Source organism: Macrobrachium rosenbergii, chromosome 7, assembly GCF_040412425.1.
Source record: "Macrobrachium rosenbergii isolate ZJJX-2024 chromosome 7, ASM4041242v1, whole genome shotgun sequence".
Lineage (NCBI taxonomy): Eukaryota > Metazoa > Arthropoda > Malacostraca > Decapoda > Palaemonidae > Macrobrachium > Macrobrachium rosenbergii.
In genome coordinates, this window is record NC_089747.1 from 10,037,931 (window position 1) to 10,058,902 (window position 20,972).

The window sequence follows — 20,972 nt, forward strand, 5'->3', positions numbered from 1 at the left end:
CTACTGGCTCGACGGCTGCCAACTGCAGAACGCTCGGTGCCAGCTTTTGGGCACCAGGCACTCGGGGCTCACTCTCTGGCGCCTTGGCGCTAGTTACTGGTATCCTGGTGCCATCTGAGCCATCTCTCTCCTACTGCTAACCTTCCTGCCCAGTTTATCCACTTGCTCCCACACCTGGCTCCCTCACTTCCTTCTCATGCCATTGCCAGTCTTGTTTTAGGTTAACGGATAGTGAAGTGTTGCACAGTGGAGGAGGTGTCTACTCATTCCTCGATTCTCCTAGACAAAGGTCCCTGTCATATTCTCATATAACTGGGGAGGAGACATACTGGAAGTCCAAGGGAGGTCGGGGGGTTACACACGGGTATTCGCCCCCTCAGTCGAGCCTGTTGCTGGCCCTAGGTATCGACAGACAGCCTGGAAAGGCGTCTTTCTGGAGGTGTAGTGGAGGTGGTGGCTATCTGGCCCTATCAGCTCTCCTTAACCAGTCCCTGCCAGACTCCCCTACACCTGGGAGGAGGTATACTGTCAGTCCATGGGAGCCTGATGGGGTTTTGCCCCTGGATAGCTGCCCCTCAGTCAAACCTGCTGTCAGCAGGTGTCGATGGACAGCCATGGGAAAGATGTCCATAGAAATGTCCTTTTTTCTAGTTATAGTCCAGTGTAGAAAAACGCAGATGGTGTTTTTTCCAGTGAATAGCAGCCGTTGAGGAGGCATTTTTTCTGATGATCTTCGCTCTTCTCCGCTCTCCTGTGAGCTTCTCGGGGAGCAGGAGTATAGCCCACACCTTATTTCTAATGGCACAGCTTTGTGCTTTTGTCTCCTGGGTGTCTCCTGATCTTCTGGTGGTGGATCGCCAGTTTTGGGTGCCAAGCTGATCATCAATGTATGAGCATTCTTTTTGTCCACTTCCATAGCTCCCGTTAAGTGCCCGAGCGCCTAATAGCGCCCGAACCTTCAGTAGTGCCCTGTAGTGCCAGAGCTCCACTTCATATAGAGCTCACAGCACCACCTCTCATGCATCTGGCGCCATCCTTGAGAATAAGTTTGAGCAACGTTTAAATCTAGCAGTGAGTACAGTGGTCCAGTTACGTGCATCAGTGTCAATGGAGGAGGCGGCTGCTCGTCCCGCTGATTCTACCAGGCGCCGGTCCCTGCCATACTCCCCACTACCTGGGAGGAGGCGTACCAGTAGCCCAAGGGAGGTCAGCTGGAACAGGAAAATGTTTCCGGACTCATTCTTGTTCCCGATAACGATGGAAATCAAGGAGGATCTTCCTTGGTTGAATTCCAGGAAGAGGCTATCAGAAGGGAAGTCTCTTCATCCTCTGAACCCCAGCCTAGAGTTCTTTTCAGAACTGCCGAACCTAGGTTGGGGAGCTCTTTTGGGGTTAAAAGAAGTGTCAGGAACCTGGTTCCAGGAACAGCAAAACTGGCACATCAACGTGAAGGAACTACAGGCAATATTTCTGGGCCTACAGTGCTCCGCTTCAGAAATACGGGGGAGGACAGTAGCAGTACATTCAGACAACACGACGGCACTGGCGTACATCAAGAAAAAGGAGGAACCCACTCTTTCTCCCTGTATGAAGCGGCAAGGGACCATCACCAACTTCCTCTCTTCTGCTCACCAGTTCCAGATCCCTTGGCATGGGTGACCAATGAAGTGTTGCAGGATTGGTCCAACAAAGATCTGTGTGCTTTTCCCCCATTTGGGTTAGTGAGGCAAGTCATCAACAAATTCCGGTCTCATCAAAACCTATCCATGATCTTGATAGCCCCCTTCTGGCCAACAAAAAAGTGGTTGCCAGATCTTCTGGGACTTCTTACAGACTACCTGAGACTGCTGCCACAGAAGCAACAATTTCTCAGGCAACCTCACTTCCGTCAGTTCCACCAAAACCTGTCTTCTCTGGTCCTAACAGGGTTCAAACTGTTAGGCGACTGCTCCGAAAGAAGGGCTTTTCAAGAGCGGCTGCAGACGCAATTGCCAAGTGTAGAAGACAGTCTTCAAATAATGTCTACCAGGCAAAATGGTCCATCTTCAGGCCCTGGTGTAAACAAAATAATGTGTCCTCTTCTGAAACCTCTGTAGCAGAGATAGCGGACTTTCTTCTAGACCCCTGTCTAAGAATGCCCTGGCACTTTTTCTGAGGGATCTGATTTCCAAAGCACATTCCATGGTGAACGAAGACTCACTCTCATCTTTAAAGGTAAAACCCCATGAGATAAGAGCAGTCGCTATGACTTTGGCATTTAAGCACAATCTATCCCTTATGTCAGTTGTACAAGTGACGTCTTGGAAGTGCAAGTCGGTGTTTGCATCACATTATTTAAGGGATATCAAGACGACTTACGATCAATGCAGAACCTTGGGTCCATTTTATGCGGCTTAGGGTGCTGAGTTTTTGAGAGCCTGAGAGTACTATGTACTTGGAGTACCCTCCAGTATTTTGGTTATTGTTGGGTATTGGTGTTTTTAAGTGGTTATGGTGACTATTTACTCTGGTTATTGTGTGTGGTACTGCACCCTGGGCAGGGGCATCTTGTACTTTGCTAGCCCTCGGAATTTAATCCATCACTACAAAGCACCCACTGTAGTAGTAGGCCCTCAAGGCCTTACTGCCTCGCCTCTACTGGATAAGATGAGCTCCAACCAGAGGCAGTATCTACCCGTAGCAGCTCTTTTGTCAAGTAAGGTTCAACAACATTGATTCAATGTTAGCAAATTTCTATTCTCAAACTCATTACTATTAATAATGTTTTGGGGTAGATATGTCCAACATTCCCACCTCCATTCAATGTGGGAATCAGCTATGTAATTACTGGGTAAGTTACTTATATAAAAATGACATTTTTATAATAAAATAAAGTTTTATATATACTTACCCAGTAATTAAATAATCGGATCCCGCCTGCCTCCCCTTAGTTGGACATAAGGGCATAAACAAATTGAAGCTCTTTGCTATGTTGTACCTTCTCTTACACCCAAAAGTGGGCAGGGCATGTCGCCATAACCATAACAAACTAGCGGACCCGCAATTTCAGTCCTATTAAAATATGGATTATCTAGGCCTCAAGTGATCTTGTGGATCATGCACAAACAATAACACAAGTTTCTCTTTCACATTTCAACCCAATTTTCTTCAATTTCCTTATGTATCACTTGGTTTATAAAAGTTTATAAGTTTATTGATAAACTTTTAAGTAAGCAAAAATTGGAGATTAACTATACAATAATAATAAACATTATAGGCAGTTGTCAATCACAGTATTTTTTTTAGTATGTTTATAAGAAAAAGGTATGGCCAATAAATGCATACCTAAAGTAAACAGTACAGTATAATTATTAAAGTAAACGTCATAAGAAAAAGAAAATAATTAGAAAAAATTAATGTAATTTGCACTCGAAAGGTTCACAAAGTTGTATAGTAGTTTTGATGTTGTATATTTTTACTTTCTGCTGACAGTCTGGGTCCCCTAAATGTTTGCTGGGCAAGCTTTTAGGTAACTGTTGGGGCTCCCAAAGTTGTTTACCATAGGCAACATTTAAAACATTTACAAGATTTTAGAGCAAGTGTCACCAAGGAGACTTAGAGTGCAGTGTATTTTACTGTAAAAATCCAAAAGTTCATTTGAAAACATTTACCTTTAATGTCAAATAATTTGAGAAGATGGGAGGAACACAGAAACAGTTCTGAATAATAAAGCAAAAATCATATGGTATCATAGATGTGAAGACTAATGACAAGGAGCAAAAATTTATTCTAACAGTTCTTTATTACATCTTGTAAAGGGATACAAAGGAGAAAGATGGGAAACTTGAACTTGAGGTCAGCTTGTGGGTCAAGGCCTTTATGAGTGCTCACCTTTTATCACCATGACCATTCATAGCTCCTTATTGAGCTTTGCTTTGAATTGCACTTTAAGCTAATTTCTGACTGCTGCTACAGGTGGTGAGAGTATTGTGATTGAAGAGTCATGTAAATACGTACTTATTCACTATAGCACTTCCTAGTACCCTCTCTTTACCACACTTGTTTAATTGCTACATCCATTACTTGTTTGATGTGACCATCATAACATTGTGCTCAGGAGATACTGTTCTGTTCTATTATTTTGTAGTGTTTCCTTTACTAAATGAAATTCCTGTAGGCATCACCCTTATCACAAAAGCTGTTATGTCATCTTTTCCCATTTTGGGTGTTCGATGTAGGAAATGAGTTGTCTTAACTCTTCTCTGTCCTGTTCTGTGTTTGCCTAAACCTGATAGAGGTTCAGGCAGGAAAAATACACAGCAGAAAAGTGCTGAAAGATGAAATTTAGTGCATGTAACCATGAAAGAAAAGCTAATGTGAAAACATATAAGGTGATGACACCTCTTGGGAAATCAGATTAGTGAAGGGAAAAACTATAAAATAACATAACGGAATAGAATATTATACTGTAGAAATGATGGTTTGGTCATAGCAGACAAAAGCCTAGTGCATAGTTATGTAAATAATTTTGGTAGAGAAGTACTTAGGAATTAAAGCAGAAAATAAAGGGTACTGTCTATCATAAAGTACAACTCATGTAAGAGTGTAAAGCAGTCTGAGTTATCTTGAGTGCTTGCAGACATGATCATTAGACCTGGTAGTAGGTGGGTGTGTGTGGTATTTTTTTTTGGGGGGGCCCTCGCCCTTTGCCACCAGTTGCTTACATCACATCTTCTTAACTTTCTATTTATGAAGATATGAAAAGGAATGGTGAAGTAAACAAGGACAATCATGTACTGTACACTACGTAGAGACATGAGGTGCATGTCATTACAGTACAGTATTTACAATTCTTTTCTCATACATCAAAATGGCCTCTTTTTAATATGTCCACAATGTTAGAATGGGTGGTAGCAGAACTTCTTAAACAAAATACTGTCATTACAAATAAACTGAAAATGTGTACTTCTTTTAAGTAATCAAATAAGTTTTGTAAAATACCTAAAGAAAAGAATAGTATATAAGAAAAAGAAGGAAAGGAGCATAAGTATATTAGATGTATCAGGTCAGATATACATTTACATAATTTTTTCTGTAGGCCAAAAAATCCTGAGCCAGGATGTGAAGGCATTTATGTGATTAATGAGTTATACTATGAAGAAATCTGTTTTGTGTTGTAAAAACTCTTTCATCCAACCATATTGATTGTACATTGCCTGAATAAGAATTTTAAAAGGAGGACTAAAGGATCCACACTCTAATGTAAACCCTGAATTTGCAGGTTTGTTGGTGGATGGTGAAAAAATTAGTGAAATCCCAGGATTCCAAGTAGTGAATTATAATTTCTATGGGATTAGGCACTCCCAGCAAGATGAAGCATGAAAATAGTCAACCCCAAAAGTCATGCTTTATAAGAATGCTAAAGATGAGAAACCATGATGAGTGGTTAGGTTGGGGTGTATGAAAATGAAAATTAATAATTGCTCCTTGTTGGTAACATGAATCAAACTGACTGTTGGTGCCAACAAGAATATTTCCCAGTTAGTTATAAATGATTTGTTTAACCAGACCTCTGAACTCTTTTAGGGTTCAATATTTATGAGTTTCATAGCTCAGTTAGAATTTAGTAAATATAAAGTGACACCTCTAAGTTAGCAATGAGCTGGTTGTACATAAGGCTAAAGACAAGGAAAGGGTTTACTCTGTATGAGCTTGTATCTCCAGTTGTGACAAATCATCAGAGACATGTGAGTATGCTCTGGTGATCACCTTTAAAGACCTGGCTGTCTACTATGTATTGTGATCCTTGAGAAGGAAAATTGTTGATGGAGGATGGCATTCCTGAGTTTGATGCAGATAAATCCTAACTACTTTTACAGGACAAAAGGGATCAAAGAGATCATCCTCACTACAAGGAGAAACTCTTCAGAGCAGAATTGCAAAGTGACCTACTAGTCAGTCATGAAACTTGGAGATTGCCTGAGCATCCAAATCCAGGTTAGAGATAAATCCAACAGTAGACCAGTTCACTGAATGGCAAACATTACAAGTCAAGTCAAGCAGAGGAGATATGATCAGGAGTTTGTACTGAGGCTGTACCAAACACTAGCTAAATCTCAGCAAAGAGGCTTTATAAATGTCTGCATGACAGAGTCCAGAATAGCTAATGTACTATAGTCTGAAATTTCTGTCAGCATTCAAATCCAGACCATATTGGTTGAAGATCCAAGTAAGAGCTTTTCTACAAACTTTAATTGCCAATAAATACAATCTAAAAAGAAACTGCAGTCGCAGGAGTAGAGGTGCCGAGTGCAATAATATTCTTTTCGTTACACTAACTAATGAACTTGACTGACCGACCTCTCTTGTAGTCTATGCTGGATATCTTTCACACGAAGAAATTCCAGCCAACCATAGGTCTCTTTCTGGAGATTCCTCCAGAATGGAAGAACTGTCCACTACAGTTTTTTCTTCATTCATTATTTGGGTCAGTTTTTTCTTCATTCATTATTTAGTGCCAATTTAACTTTTTCTCTTTTTTCTTGATTTCTTCAGTCATGGGCTAGAAAAGGGCATTAGGTTGTCCACTCATTGGCTGTTGTTGAAAAAAAATTAAGATTGCGCTGGACATTGCTTTGAGGACTAAAAGATATCCAAGTAGACAGCATGAGTTTTAACCAAGTTACATATAACTGTTACCAGCACTATAAAGTTTAAGCCTTTAATTTGTAATTTAAATGGACAGATCTCACCTCCAGTGTTTTTGACATTTTCTTTATAAGGCAGGGTATCAGTAGATATCAACTCCATTTCTTGCTTAAGGCAAATTTAGCTTTTACATTTAGCTTTTTCTCTGGTATTTGTAATTACCTAAAATAAGGACTGAATGGAAATTTTTGACATTTTTTTGTCAAATCCTTTTTTAGTCCATGCTTAGTAAGATCTCATTTTCATCAGTGGTACCTTCTTTTCAGCCTCTCTAGTTGGTACACACCTTGATTCACAGACAGAATTCCAGGGTGAAATGGATAGTAGTACTTGTAGTTGGGAAAGGTCTTGTTCATTATAAATGTTTGCCTTGTCCGTTACAGAAGATATGCAGCATTGCTTTACCCATCTTTTGTAAATAACTGCCTACCAGGCAATAAGTACACTAAGAGGTTTGTATCAGTGGAACCCCCTAAAATATTGTAAATTTTGTCTTTTTCACAGTGACAAAGATGGTCGCCCTGGGTTTATCAACAGAGCACCTTTCCATAAAGATATTTTAAAGGAGGTGGAGGAGATTCCATCTGACCAAATAGAGGTTAGTTGCTTGTTTATTTCTATTTTCTTAGAGATCTGTTGTTAACTAGCTTGATTAAGTAGTAAAGCTAGCTTTCCCAAGCTAAATGGTAGTGAAGCCACAGAGATAACTTTATGTTGAAGAAACTTCTTAGGCTTAGTTGGGTAGATGGCAAAAACCCATACACCTTAGCAGCTGATATATGCATAATAAATAAAGGTTGCCTGGTTGGGGACTCTGGATAGCAAAAAATCATAAAGCTTGATTTTAGTTGTTGCAGAAATACTTGAATGGCTGAGGGTGCTGAATAAAGCTCAGCATGAAAGATGCCTTTTTTGGGGGCGAATATTTGCTTCTTATTGTTTATTCCAAGTTACAGGATTTATTAAGGTTTTTTCTTCACTTTGCCTTCTGTATGCATAGTCTTGAGTTTGTCATCAGTTGAGGAGTAGTTTTATTGTTGTTCTTAGACTATAATGAGAGACTGAAATTGAATAATGAAATTTTTTTAGTTGCTTCGAGATCAGAAATTGTAAAAAATAAATAAATAAATAAGACTATATCTTGGTGTTAATATTTGTATTCTCTATTTGTGTTTGGTCCTGAGCTGAGTGTAATCAGTTATAAAAGATATTTTAACCAGGTCACCATGCTGAATAGCTTGACCTTCAGAGGACATGCCAGAAGTGTTTACTTGTGTTCAGTACTGACTAGAAGTGCTGTAGAAGCCATTCAGAACTATTGCCCTAAAAGAATAATGCCAAGTACGATGAGTAGTATGATTTTTGGTGCCATTTATTCATGTTATGCAGAAGTTATCTGTTAATATTTTAAAATTTACTTAAACACTTTTTTTTTTTAGCTGTCATCTTTACATTAGGTTTAGGTATGGATCCCCTACTTGATGGTACTATTCTATATCATCCAGTTACTGCTGCAGCTTAGTGTTTTTGTGTGATTTTGAATCATCCTTGTTTATCTAGTTTACTGAAATTGTATGTTTAGTGCAGGTAAGAAATACTGATAGGATTTTATTTTTTACAGGTTATTCGTTCTCCAGTAAGGGTCACACGTCACTCCGGAGGTAAAGCAGTAAAGGTAAGTTTTGTGTCTTAAAACTACTGATATCATTTCCTTAATTTAAAGTTCCAGTCTCCAAAGAGATAGTTAAGTTCATTTCATCTGCTAGAGATAAGATTTTTGTTTGAATGAGATGCATTGTTGACTGAAGTTCATTTCATCTGCTAAAAATAAGATTTGGGTTTAAATGAGATGCATTATTGACTGAAAATTTTTATCTTTTTCTGTAGTAGGCAACTATCACATACACCTATTTGTTTGTCAGTTAATTTGAAGAAAACATATGTTAAAAAAATAACCCATATGGGAAGATGTTTGTTTGTTTATTCAGCAAATTAATACATTCAGTGTGGATGAGGTACAAAAATGTGTTTGAAGATGAATGTCATGAAAATTTATTTCTTAATTAATGCATGGTCCCAGTAGTGTGTTGTTTGCATCTGGACTTGAAACCAGGATTGTAGTACAGGTTATATATTACTGAGGAAAGCTGTATATGCTAATCATTTTAAAATTTTACAGAAATTTCTTTTGATGGTGGGTAATTAAGAATGAATTATTGAATAAAGGCACAGCTCTTTCATTGACAACAGTATAGATAGAAATCTGCTTTGAAGTAAACCATTTTCCCTCCAGCACCCAATGTGAGAGTATATGTATTCAGTACTGAAGTGGTATTTGGATTATTTCCTTTTGAGTACAATAAGATACAAATTGCAATTTGATATTGATTTGAAGTAATGTGCAAAAGATGTGTTGCGCATTGTGTTCTGTAACTTCAGTGAGTTACCTTTTATTTAAGATATCTGCAATGTAATTGTAATGTTTGCTTGTCTTGCATCATTTTGAAGAGTTAGTGTTTGTCAGGTAAGAAGTTAGTTTCCTTTGAACAGCGGGAGAGCTCAACTAGACGATCTGCCCGCCAGAGTTTAAATCGTGCTAAGAAGATAGCACTTCAATTGAGTAAGGAAAAGTTGGAGGTGAGGAACTAGGTATTGACATGTAGGCCAACATTTTCTCTCTTGGTGTTTGTGGTAGTTTTAAATCCTTGTATTTTGAAATAAGTCCACTGCAACTTGAAGTGTTGGAGTAGAAAATATTAATTTTTTAGAATTATTTTTCTTTTCGGGTATTATGATGGTAATAGAAAATTTAGTAGGTAATTGTACTTGGTGTGGCTTCATGTAATTCCCTTATTTAACATTCACTTATTCTGCAGCTATATTTTTAGATAGAAATTTTTATATACTAATTTTTTTAATTGGTGTTAATACAGTAGTCTGGTTTTTTTCTGTATAGAGAAACCTTTTTGTAGATAATTTTTTTTACCTTCTTCATTACCATGGAGAAAGAGGAACAGGATTTAGGTTTTGTTCAGAATTACTAATATAATTTTAGTCATCAATATTGCTTTTGATATATAAATCAGTCTAATATTGTCTGCCTTATTTTTGTTTACGGTGATGTTTTACAACTATAGTTTTTCTTGACTATCCTTTATTTTGGTTAACTAGTGGTTCAAACAATGAGTGAAAAATTCATTGCATTAGCTGTGTTTTTATACCCAGTCCTTCAATTTCTGGCAGCTAGGGTGCATTCAGAACACTTATTGTAATTGTGTGACATTCCAAGGATACCATGGCTCCCAGGAGGAATGGATAAGGTAACATTTCATAGATACAGTACATGCATTAATTTTATGTGCAGCATTTGATGTTCAAGTGATTTAATTTCAGGAAAAATTAATGAAGAATATAGAACCACAACCACCAGATAATACTTATAAGATGTAGAATATTGTAACTGAAAATAAACAACTGGACATTGCTAGGATTTCCTAATAATACATCATGGCATTACCATGTTAGATTTTTTTCTCTCTCTCTCTCTCTCTCTACAAGCATTTTTGTTGGTGGTAAATATCAAGAATTATTTTCAGACTCCAGATTCCAGAAGGGCCAGAATAAATCCTCAGCCAAAAACTCCATCTCCTCAGTGCCCACCAGATAAGGTAAAAGAAAAATTACCTTTTGTACCTGAACTCACTCATATGCAACTACTAAATATTTGAATCAGCTTTGAGTAAATTTATTGTTTTTATGAGTATAATATATATAGTATATAAGATATAATTTTTTCCAGTTCTGCTTTTGCCTTAAGACAATTTACTAGGTATTTAGGAATGGTTAAGCCATGGAAGTTGGTACAGTAAGGTGTTCATAGACTTGTTCTTGTGAAATACTGATAATTAGAAAGTATAAATACAGAAAAGTGAAAGGGAAAGCTTGTGAGTAAAAAAGAGGGAAAGGTCCAAGTATGCTAGACACCAAAGTCATGAATTGTCACAGCAAACGGAGGGGTTTGGGGCAAACTGATGCAAAATATATTTTGTAAGCTGAATATATACCTCAGTTTTAATTAGTAAAATTTTGAAAACAAAAATAATAAGTTGGCAACACTCACAAGTTATTGAATTTGTCTTGGTTGGTTGGCACATGCACACATTTGACAGTCTTAGTGCATTAAGTACCATGAATTTGGTTGCTACAGCATGTTGATTACTGTAGTTTTTCAGTTCATATATATATATATATATATATTTTATATATATATATATATATATATATATATATATATATATATATTTATTTTTTTTTTTTTTTTTTTTTTTTTTTTTTTGTCATACCAGAAAACTGAAAAATGTGAGCAGATAAAGTACCATATATTGTATAAACTGCCCAACCATGTTGTGTCAGAAATCTCTTTTGTTAGCAGTGTCTCATATTTATTTATTAATCTCCTTTTCCTAGAACTTGTCTCTCTCTGCAGGGTGATTCCCCTTTGGAGCCCTCTTGGGTTCATATTCTGTTGATTCTGTCCATAAGGGCTTTCAGCTGAAGATTCAAAGAAAAAAGTATTTCAAGACTTTGACAGTATTGGATAGAAGCTTAAGCAGTAACTTTTTAATCTCAAAGGAAAACTAAACTTGACAACAGGAAATATTAGAAAATAAGAATAACATTTTCTTGTCCAATTACGGTAAAATACAGCACAAACATACCATCCTAGATAGAATAAAGATTATAATTGGAACAATATAGATATTACAAATAAGAAAAGCATTTTAGTCTTCAAAACCTGAAAACATTCCGCACTTTGATACCAAGTAGGAAAAACTTACAAGAAAAAATGTTGCAAAATTTCAACTTTGATTTAAGACAGTTGCTCTGGTGAGATTTAACAATAAATCTTTTTAACATACCAGAATTTTACTTTTGTCAGATAATAATGGTCCCTTAAAGTCAGGGTTGTTTGAGAAGAGCAAAAATACTGGTATTATTGATATACATCTGTTATTACTGTCATGTTAACTTGACCACCGTAATCTGCCAATATGGGAGAGAATCTTTGGGATTACTTAAATATATATATTTTTTGTGATACTTTTTTATTTACTATTTTTAACTAAGAATAATTTATACACATTATTCAGAGGTCATATACTGGCATTCTGTTCACTGTCTAGCAAAGATAACCTCTGCGGTTTGGTTGGACTGATGAAAAATATGACTGGGCTTTAAGGCACACAGTGAATATATGAGAGATATATTTTAGGGAAAAAAATAGTGTCTTTGACACCATGAAATACAGTCAGGAACAAGCATAAAAGAATGAAAGAAGAGCAAAGAAGAATTATATGGATAAAGTTTGAGGATAAAGGAAAGATCAGTAAACCAGAGGAAAGGTTATTTTTTAATATATTCTTTAAAAAATGGGGGATTGACATAATGACACTGTTTTAGAGTTCAGCTTTTTTTAATCATTTATATTCAGGCTTGTCTTCTATTCTCTCATTTAGTTTTATCCAAAATCAAATTAAGCACAGTACTTAATGTAAAGTTTAGCTGTCTGGTTAAACTACTTAATGATACCAATCCTAGAATAGTAAATCTTACCCAGTGGTCATTTATGAAATTTAGGTATGACATATATCAGTGGTATCTTACATACAGAGGGCATGACCAGGTAAGCATAAAAACAATCAGTCTTTTATTTTTGTGATGAGAAAAGACATCTTTGCAGATTGTACGTCCAAAAATGGGACAAGTTATGAGTGGTAGTTCTACATTTGGAAGTTCAGGTCGTATAACACCAAAGACTTACTCCAGAATTCGGCTTGGTTTGGTGAACTCTGCTTCCTCATCCTCAACAGAGTATCGAAAAACTGAAAAGGTAGGGCTGGGATTTAGTTTTGTTACACAGCAAGTGCTTTCTGTCATCTCTGATTACTTGATATTTTTCATGAGGGATAAAGTGGAATGAAAATAGCAAGAATTTTTTTTTTTTTTTTTTAAGAAATGCATGAGATAGTAGGTTTAGCATTTTGGTAACTAAAATGAAAATGCTGTCAGTTGTTTGTTGTGTTAACATTTGTCTTATGTCCTTTTGTAGAAAATGAACACACCCATTGAAGCCAACAGAACTAAAAATATTGGCAACATTGTCTCTGGAGTCACAAGTTTCATCAAAATCCAAGCGCCTAAGCCAACACAGGAAGATTTAGAGGCTAAGAAGCTGTTGGAAATGCAGAAGAAAAGGGAGCGTGAGGAAGAGATTAGGAAGAAAAAAGAGGAGTTAATGAAATCTAGAGCAGAAATCCAGAAGCGGTAAGTCATCGGCTTTACTGCATTTTTACATTGGTGGAAAGTGTTTGCTGTTTTATTACAGAAGTTGTATTGAATTGGAAAGAAACAAAAAAAGTATTACCAAAGCAAAATTATATAGGATATCTGGTATATGGACACATGAACCAGACTAAAATTAATTAAAGTAATTTGTTAAAGCATAAAATAAGTACAAACATTACAGAGGGTAAAGCTGCCAAAATGTCACAAATAGTTGCAGACTGGGACTTAGGATGGGATTGTAGGTTAAGGCCTTCATGAGTGATCTCTTTACCACCAATTAAAATTTTTCTCAGCTTTTTCCTTGGAGGTAGGATAGTAAAACGAAGGACTTGTTGGAATGCCATGTGAAATTGGTGCATCCAATTAAGGGGGTGGTGATACTTTATTATAACGCAAGGTTTAGAGTAGTTTTAAGACTGGTAAGTGCTGTACATCAGAAGAATTTGCAATGAATGTAAGAAACATTGAAGATAATCAGTCTTAACACTGTTTACTGTAGTAATGGAGGAAGCCATGAGAGTGCAGAAGGGCTACTACTATGTGCAGATAATGAAGTGTTGAGTGCAGTTTCAGAGGGATATGTCACAGGAAGATTAAATGGATTGTTGCAATAGAGATTAGAGGCATCAAAATTAGAATAAGAAAAACAAAGCTTATGGAGATTGAAATGGAAGCAAAAACGAAATCACATTATATTACTAATGTACTTTTGAGTGAAATCTGTATGAATGGAAAGTTACTTAGAAAAAGAGTGGAGAATCAAAACCTTTGCAACAGGCGAACTGGAGAAGAGTAATCAGAAGTGGTAACTACAACAGGACCACAGGAAACTAAGAAAGGGTGATTGATACTACTTGTAGTTCCAGATTGCATACACAAAGTAGACTGCTTTTGAACATTCCAAACAAAAATATAAAGCATAAATATTAGTAGGGATGTGCTGAAATAAATATAAACCGAACTAATGGGAGCTGTGGGTAATAAATTTAGGTTTAAGTATTTGATATTGCATAAGGTGATTTTAGGGACTGTGGTCATGGGAAGACTTAATAATCAGTTTCTACAGCAGTGGGCAATTACTGAATGCTGTAGCGGTTTTCTCTCTATCCTGCCTTGCAAGTTGATGGCCTTTTGGCTGTGTTCTATGAGAATGTTTGTTAATTTTCAATATTACAGTAACAAATTATTTGTCTGTGCACATATTTTCATTTTAGAAATAGCATTATAAATTCAGTGCATGTTTAGGGTCAGTCTGTATGTGTCCTTTTTGATTTGACCTGTGCTGTCAGAACTGGTAGTACCATTTCATAATGTTACTCAAAGGGTTGAGTTACTTTGGTTTTCATGAGATTTTTACTCAAGTTTTTAATCTAGAATTATTTTTAAGGCTTTCCTAATAATTAGGCCATATTTTTCAGCACAGTTATAATTTCTTGCATTCCTTTCATTGTTCTTGAAGTTAGTGTTGAAGATGGGATCTGCAGTTAATTGTTTTGTTATCATTTGTCCATTCTCAATCATTTTAAGGCGTAATGAGGAGCGAATGAAACGAGCTAGAGAGGCTCGGGAAGAGAATGAAAGAAAAGCAGGACAGGCTAAAGAACTCCAGAAGGCAGAAAGAAAGCAGCGAGAGGAGCGACTAAAAGAAGAGCAGCAAAAGAAAAAACAGCTCATGTTAGCTAAGAAGCAGGCTGAGGAAGAATCCAAAGCTCGAAAAATTAAAGAACAGGTACAGTGTCATATTAATTTCTTAGGCGAGATACCTCTTTTGTATTGCTCTCATTCAGATTTTTCATATTGATTCCTGTGCAGTGAAAATTGGTACATAAATGGAAAGGTATTTAAAAATTTCAGTTATTTTGTAAAGATGGAGAATATAAAGAAATAGTTTGAGTTCATATGAAATTAAAAGCTTATGAACCATATTGCATCATGTTATGTCAGTGTAATGCAAGAAAAAGTACTTATAGAAACAGTCTATATGTTACTGTATTGGGTGTGCCATGTTGCTATATTATAATGCAGTCCTTTTCTAGATATATGGAATGACAACTCTAAAATTTATTACAGCTTAATATGTTGTATGCCAAGTACTGCATGAAATACACACAAATGAAGGTATGGGCATATGCTGTAGCTTGATGCTGACCCCAGCATGACTGGACTGGGGCACTGTTGCATCTTTCTTTGTCCATCTCTTCTTGGGTTGTGTTAGGTTCTGCTCACTCTGTACTGGATATTGTACTTATCATGTTATGGTGTGAATGCCTCTTGAGAAACAGTTAATCCTTTTGGGTCCATGATGCATTTGTTGCATCATCTAAATCCAGCGGTTAAGTCAGTTATGACATGTCATGTCATTTGGTAAAAAAAAAAATTAAAGAATGTTTAACACATCAAAGCTTTTGAAATACATTACAAGATCCTCCAGCTTTGCTAAGGAAGTGCTGTCTCCCTCCATCAGCTCACAGAGTTCAAGGCCTCACGTGCTGTTGCTGTGTTTGAGATAGCTCATGCCTTGCAGTCTTCACACTTGATATTTTGTAGTGCAGAGAATTATGCTATAGGTTGAATTTGTCTAAGAGTTTATGAACTCTCATATAAGGACAAATGGATTGCAAAGTTAGGTGGTGCTGTGAGGTACCAGGATAATAAAAGTTTAATAAGCAGTGAAGTATTGAATTTATTTATTAAAGAGTGCTTGCTCGACATAAAACGTCATCAGATCTTGTCTTATAGAGGGGTATGTTTACATTATGTAAGAGTTGATTGCTTAATTCAGTACTTCTTCTTAATGGTTCCACTTATTATCCAGCTTAGTACCAAGTTTATGTTTCAAAAGGACATTTAGATCTCCATCTTGTGAAACTTACATATTCGTAACATAGGCTACCTTGTTCCTACAATTTAATATTTATCCCAAAAACTTCAGGATTACCTAATGTACAGTGATGATTTGTCATAATTTTAGCTAATAAGCAAACATTTATCTTTTAACTAAGTAATATCCTTTCAGTTGCCCTGATGCACACTGCATTCAGTTAGTTTACTTAATTATTTTATAAATTCATACTCATGTGCATTCTGTAATGAAATGTTCTAGGATAGACTCAGCTATGTTTGGTTTATGCTACCAAGGGTCAGTTATCCTGCTGTAATGCCTACCTGCCTATGATCATTTCACTTAGCATTATTCCCCTTTTTATTCTTCCCACTTCTTACACTATATCTACTGCCACTTCATATTGTGATATTGTGTATACTCTCTTTGGTCTCATATTCCATCCACTTCTCTTTCTTCTTATTTAACCTGCACACAGCAGAACCCCACTTTGTATGTTACATTTGTCATTTTGAAGAGAAGCATATGGTTGGTGTAGTACATACAAGAAAGATAAGAAAGTAAATGCCTACTACAACTTTTACACAATACAGGTATAATTAAGACGGTAAGCCACTGGTTACACTCTTGACAAGTAAGAAATGGCAAAGTTATAATAACAATGGAGACAGTAATACATGTGACTTACTGTATGACGACCTTTATTTTGCCTCAGGAGAGCTGCTGATCAGTGGCCACTGCCACATTTTATGGTTGGATGATGGGTTGTTTTCATTATATTTTGGTTTTTCATTTATATGCTGTAAGTTATCAATATTGTATTTATAATTTAGATAACTCTGCCTCGGAATGAACTGTTTTGAAATGCAAATTATTTTTCAGTGCTTTTTACTGATAGGTAATATAGTTTTATCATTGTTGAATTTGTGTTTTCAGCATTGAAATTTTTTATTATATAATTTTCTCATCTTTGTGACACACTTTTAATTTTGCAGATGGAAGAGAAGCGAAAAATTGAAGAAAAAAGGTTAGCAGAAGAAGTGCGAAAAGCTGAGGAGGCAAGGAGAATTGAAGAAGAAAGAATAGTAGAGGAGCAAAGGCTTCAAGAAGAAGAAAAAAGGAAGAAGTAAGTGTTACATTTATTTTCTTTGTTTTGTATCTTTGTATGTATTTTTAAGATAAGCTCAAGATTATTAACAGATAAAGTACAAATCATCTCTGCTTGTAGATTCATTACTGTTATAATTGTTATTAATTAGTTTAACCAGACCACTGAGTCATTACTTATTTCATAGGACTGTACTCTTCTAATTGTAAGTGATAGTGAAGGTAAATAACTTATGTATAATTTGTAATCTTGAAGCAAGAATTGTAAAAGATAGAGCAAAAAGCTATAGAAGGCAAGCAAAAACTATAGCAAATGTGCAGGAAGGCTTATGCTTAGAATCAGGTTGCAGCTTGAATTGCACTTGGATATGTTGATAACCTTTCCTCGACTGCTTATTTGAGAGAAGCGCTGCTCGTCGAATTTCCAGGAATGATCAAAATTGAGTTATTGACAGTTTTGGATTGTTTGATGTCTAAATAAATATATCCTGAAGTGTTATTACGCTGAAAATTTTTTTGGATGGGTTAATTGACCATTTTTTCATCGCTTTTATCATCTTGTGAGCAACAAATTGTTGGAAAACTTCTGAAAAAATTTTACAATCCAGTTTAGTTCAAAATAATTGATACTTGCATTATCCACTAAAATATCTGTTTTCTCTAGTGACTGCATCAAGGAAATTGTGTGGTCAGAGTAACTTACTCAAATTTTTCTGTTCCTCTCAACACTCGTCAAAATGGCACAACACATACGACGGCAAACAATTTACATAGTGTTTTGTATTTTTTGACTCATTTTTACAGTTTTGTATTTATTGATTTATTTTTATAGTAAAACAACCACGATATGTAAATCAACATGCTATATACAGATATACAGACATGGAAATACAGTAAATAGCAATCTTCCTCTTCACCATTCACATATACAAAATTTGTGTTATCATAAGAAATTTTTTTTATAGAATGAATATTATGTTCCATTTCATCAGGCTATCTTTACAGGATGTCTATTCATGAATTAAAAATATTTAAATATATGGCAACATTTCCTTTGGGCATGTCACGTAGTGCCATAGTGTACTTCATGAGTCATGTCACGCCTGGCTTTTTAGTGCATTTCGCTGTACAGTTTACTTCTGCCTTAAGAGCAGCAAAGAAGAGATGTATCATAAGAAATATATATAAATTATATGCACAATGAGAATTGAAAATACAAAAGAAATCAGAAGATATGTTGCGAATGTCAATCACCCAAGAGGAAACCAAGCAGGGAGCACATTTATTTTCATCTGATTATTTTGTAAATTTCAGGGGATGTTTCCTATGTGAAGAAATACTTTTACTGCAGTAACCAGCTTTCTAACTTTCATAGTTTTTAAAAAGGAGTTTATCTCGAAGAATACTGAACCAAATTTATATGAAGCTTTCACAGCGTCTAGTATAACTATATATCTTTGATGTAGCTTAAGGAAAAGTACTTTTGAGCGCAGCTTTTTTATCTATATGAAAATTTATAAACTTAAGAGGTCAAATTTTGTGATTTCCTTACGTGTGTATTTTCAGTGTCATTTGTTTAGTAAGTGGTAAAAATTCGAAGTAAATTCCTTCAATCAAAATGTAACAATACTCACGTACTTTATAAAGGGGCCTTACTGCATCGGCGCACCATTAAGCATATTAAAAGAATGAAATATCATTGAAGGACTGAAGCACACTTAATAAAGTTTATAGTTTTAGAAAGGCTGTGGAAATTCATGGTGGTATTGTGTTCTGTACTTATCTGTAGAATCCATCCTTGCTTGCAACAAAGAAATGGGTTCCTTTTGAGTGAGAGTACTTTAATGAAATCCAGGTATATGCTATTAATGAATGATTCCAATGATGGATGTTTATTTGAATTCAGTTAAGTGTCTGACTACACAGATCTATTACATAAAAAGTTGTTGATTGTTTATCTTTTTAATAATTAGACAAATGATAGTATGTTGGGTTTTAAGTAATGCAGTATTTTAAATGATTCTCAAACCCTTCTACTGTTCATATGTGCTTATCTAAAATAGATAAAGTCCTCTATGCCATTTCAAATTGACAAAAAATACCTTAGGGTTACCAACTTTATTAAGATTATTACATAGTAAGCATTCAGTGGAAAAAACTATGTATGCAAATAGAGGATGTGATAAATTGCAGAATAAATGAAGGATAGATAGAGCAGAAAATAGTATTGAAACATTAAAAATGGTTGAACTTCACCTAATCTAAATATTACATTCTGTAAATGTCAAGGAAGTCCTGTGAGGAAGAACATGTAGGATCAATATGTGTTGGGTGTTTTCAGCAGTTCCCCTATTTGAGGGAAAGTGGTAAAATTACTGTAAAATTAAAAGTTGTATGAACCCCTTCATGATAAATAGCCTTTACTTCATGTGAAATAGACTGATTCACTCAGACTTTAGAACTTGAAAGATGGAAAGTCGTACTTTGCATATCCAGTTCACACTCCATTATTGATGAGCTAGCGCTTCTCAATCCTCTATGCGACTCTTATGGAGTTGGATTCGTGCTGAGCCTTCCAGGATTTATATGGAGCTTTTCCCTTCATCGTGCACATGCAAAACCTGTCCTCACATTCTGTTCTTGTCACATGCACCTGACTTGTTGCCAGGTACTTAACATCTCCTAGTGCTTGTCTGCTCAGTTTTTTGTGCGGTTTCATTGTTTTCCCATGTGCTATTTCATGTTCAGCAACATTCTTGACCAGTTTACTTATGAATCTTTTTATCCTGTAAGATCTGTTAGAAATTTTTAATGAGATTTGCTTTTTGCACATATTTTGCACTCAGCAACTTCATGTTGGATTTCCTGATTTATATGATGCCAGTGGCAGTTTTAAGAGTTTACTTTGGACTCTGGTCTTCTGAAAAAAATATTTATTGTAATAAATTTTCTTTAAACTTTTGTGGTCTTAATTTGATTTCATTTTACACTTATGAATTTGCAACAAATACCAATGTAAAGGACATACATTTTCGGAGAACCTTGTATCAATCATTCAGCTTAAGCCATATGTCGCATTGGTTTGAAGGTAGTGTATTTTTTAGGAAAAGGCCTGGAAAACAGAATTCTTGATCATACAACACACTACACATTACATGGAGTCCTTCCTCTTTCCTGCAGATCAGAACCATCCAACACCAGTTTTATGAAGATGGTGTGAATGCTCTCACTCCTTACAGTGAACTCCAGTGATAGTTTAGCCAGTTTTGCACAGTTGTCATGCCATGCTTGCAGTAGATTAAGGAAATTTAAACAATTTAGATTTGTGGAGTCAAAAGATATGAAAAAAACTGAAAGTTTGTGGGGTAAAATTTTTATCCACATGAATTCCATTGTTAGACCAAAATTAATGATTTATTCAGTTTGCTGACATGGCTTGTGTACAAGTATCTGTTTCACATTTCCTTGTTCCCTAAGGAGAATTGTTTTATCACATGAATTCCAATTTAATAGAGGGTGATTCTAAATCAATTTTTGTCTTAAAACCAGTACTGTAAATGTTTGATATATCATAAATTATATAATTTTCCATGATTTTCCAGGAAAGTAGCAGAGGTTGAGCGCATAACTCGTGAAAGGAAAGAATTAGAGCAACTGAAACTACGCGAGGCAGAAAGACTGGCAGCAGCAAAGAAAGCTGCAGCAGTCCAGATGGTAAGATCAATACTTCACAAGTGTACAAATGTGAGGTTATGCACATCTATATTTAGTGTTGTATACCTTACTATAATGCTGATGGAGGTTGTAGATAATTTTCCAATCTTGTGTCTTAAATTGTTAAATGGTTTTGACTATGTTTTAGTTATAACCAGGAATAGTTAAAGGTAGGTTTAATGTTAAACAATTGATCTTTTTAAGAAGAGAATGTTTCTCTTAATAGTAACTCTTGAAGCGTAAAATCTCGTCATACAACTGTCTCGGAACTAGGGGT

General features: G+C 35.7%; 1 protein-coding gene across 4 annotated transcripts in view; it reads left to right on the forward strand.

Annotated features, from left to right (window-relative positions):
- The window catches only part of LOC136840108 (inner centromere protein A-like), a 43,523-nt gene that overhangs the window by 16,204 nt on the left and 6,347 nt on the right, over nucleotides 1-20,972 (forward strand). For 2 of the 4 annotated variants that reach the window (XM_067106500.1, XM_067106501.1), the window contains exons 7-15: nucleotides 7,192-7,285; nucleotides 8,309-8,362; nucleotides 9,238-9,324; nucleotides 10,284-10,355; nucleotides 12,428-12,577; nucleotides 12,797-13,011; nucleotides 14,560-14,761; nucleotides 16,870-17,000; nucleotides 20,584-20,695. In XM_067106500.1, coding sequence (XP_066962601.1) covers nucleotides 7,192-7,285; nucleotides 8,309-8,362; nucleotides 9,238-9,324; nucleotides 10,284-10,355; nucleotides 12,428-12,577; nucleotides 12,797-13,011; nucleotides 14,560-14,761; nucleotides 16,870-17,000; nucleotides 20,584-20,695 — 1,117 coding nt within the window. The remainder of the gene's footprint in view (nucleotides 1-7,191; nucleotides 7,286-8,308; nucleotides 8,363-9,237; nucleotides 9,325-10,283; nucleotides 10,356-12,427; nucleotides 12,578-12,796; nucleotides 13,012-14,559; nucleotides 14,762-16,869; nucleotides 17,001-20,583; nucleotides 20,696-20,972) is intronic. The other 2 variants (XM_067106502.1, XM_067106503.1) reach the window with 1 other exon arrangement.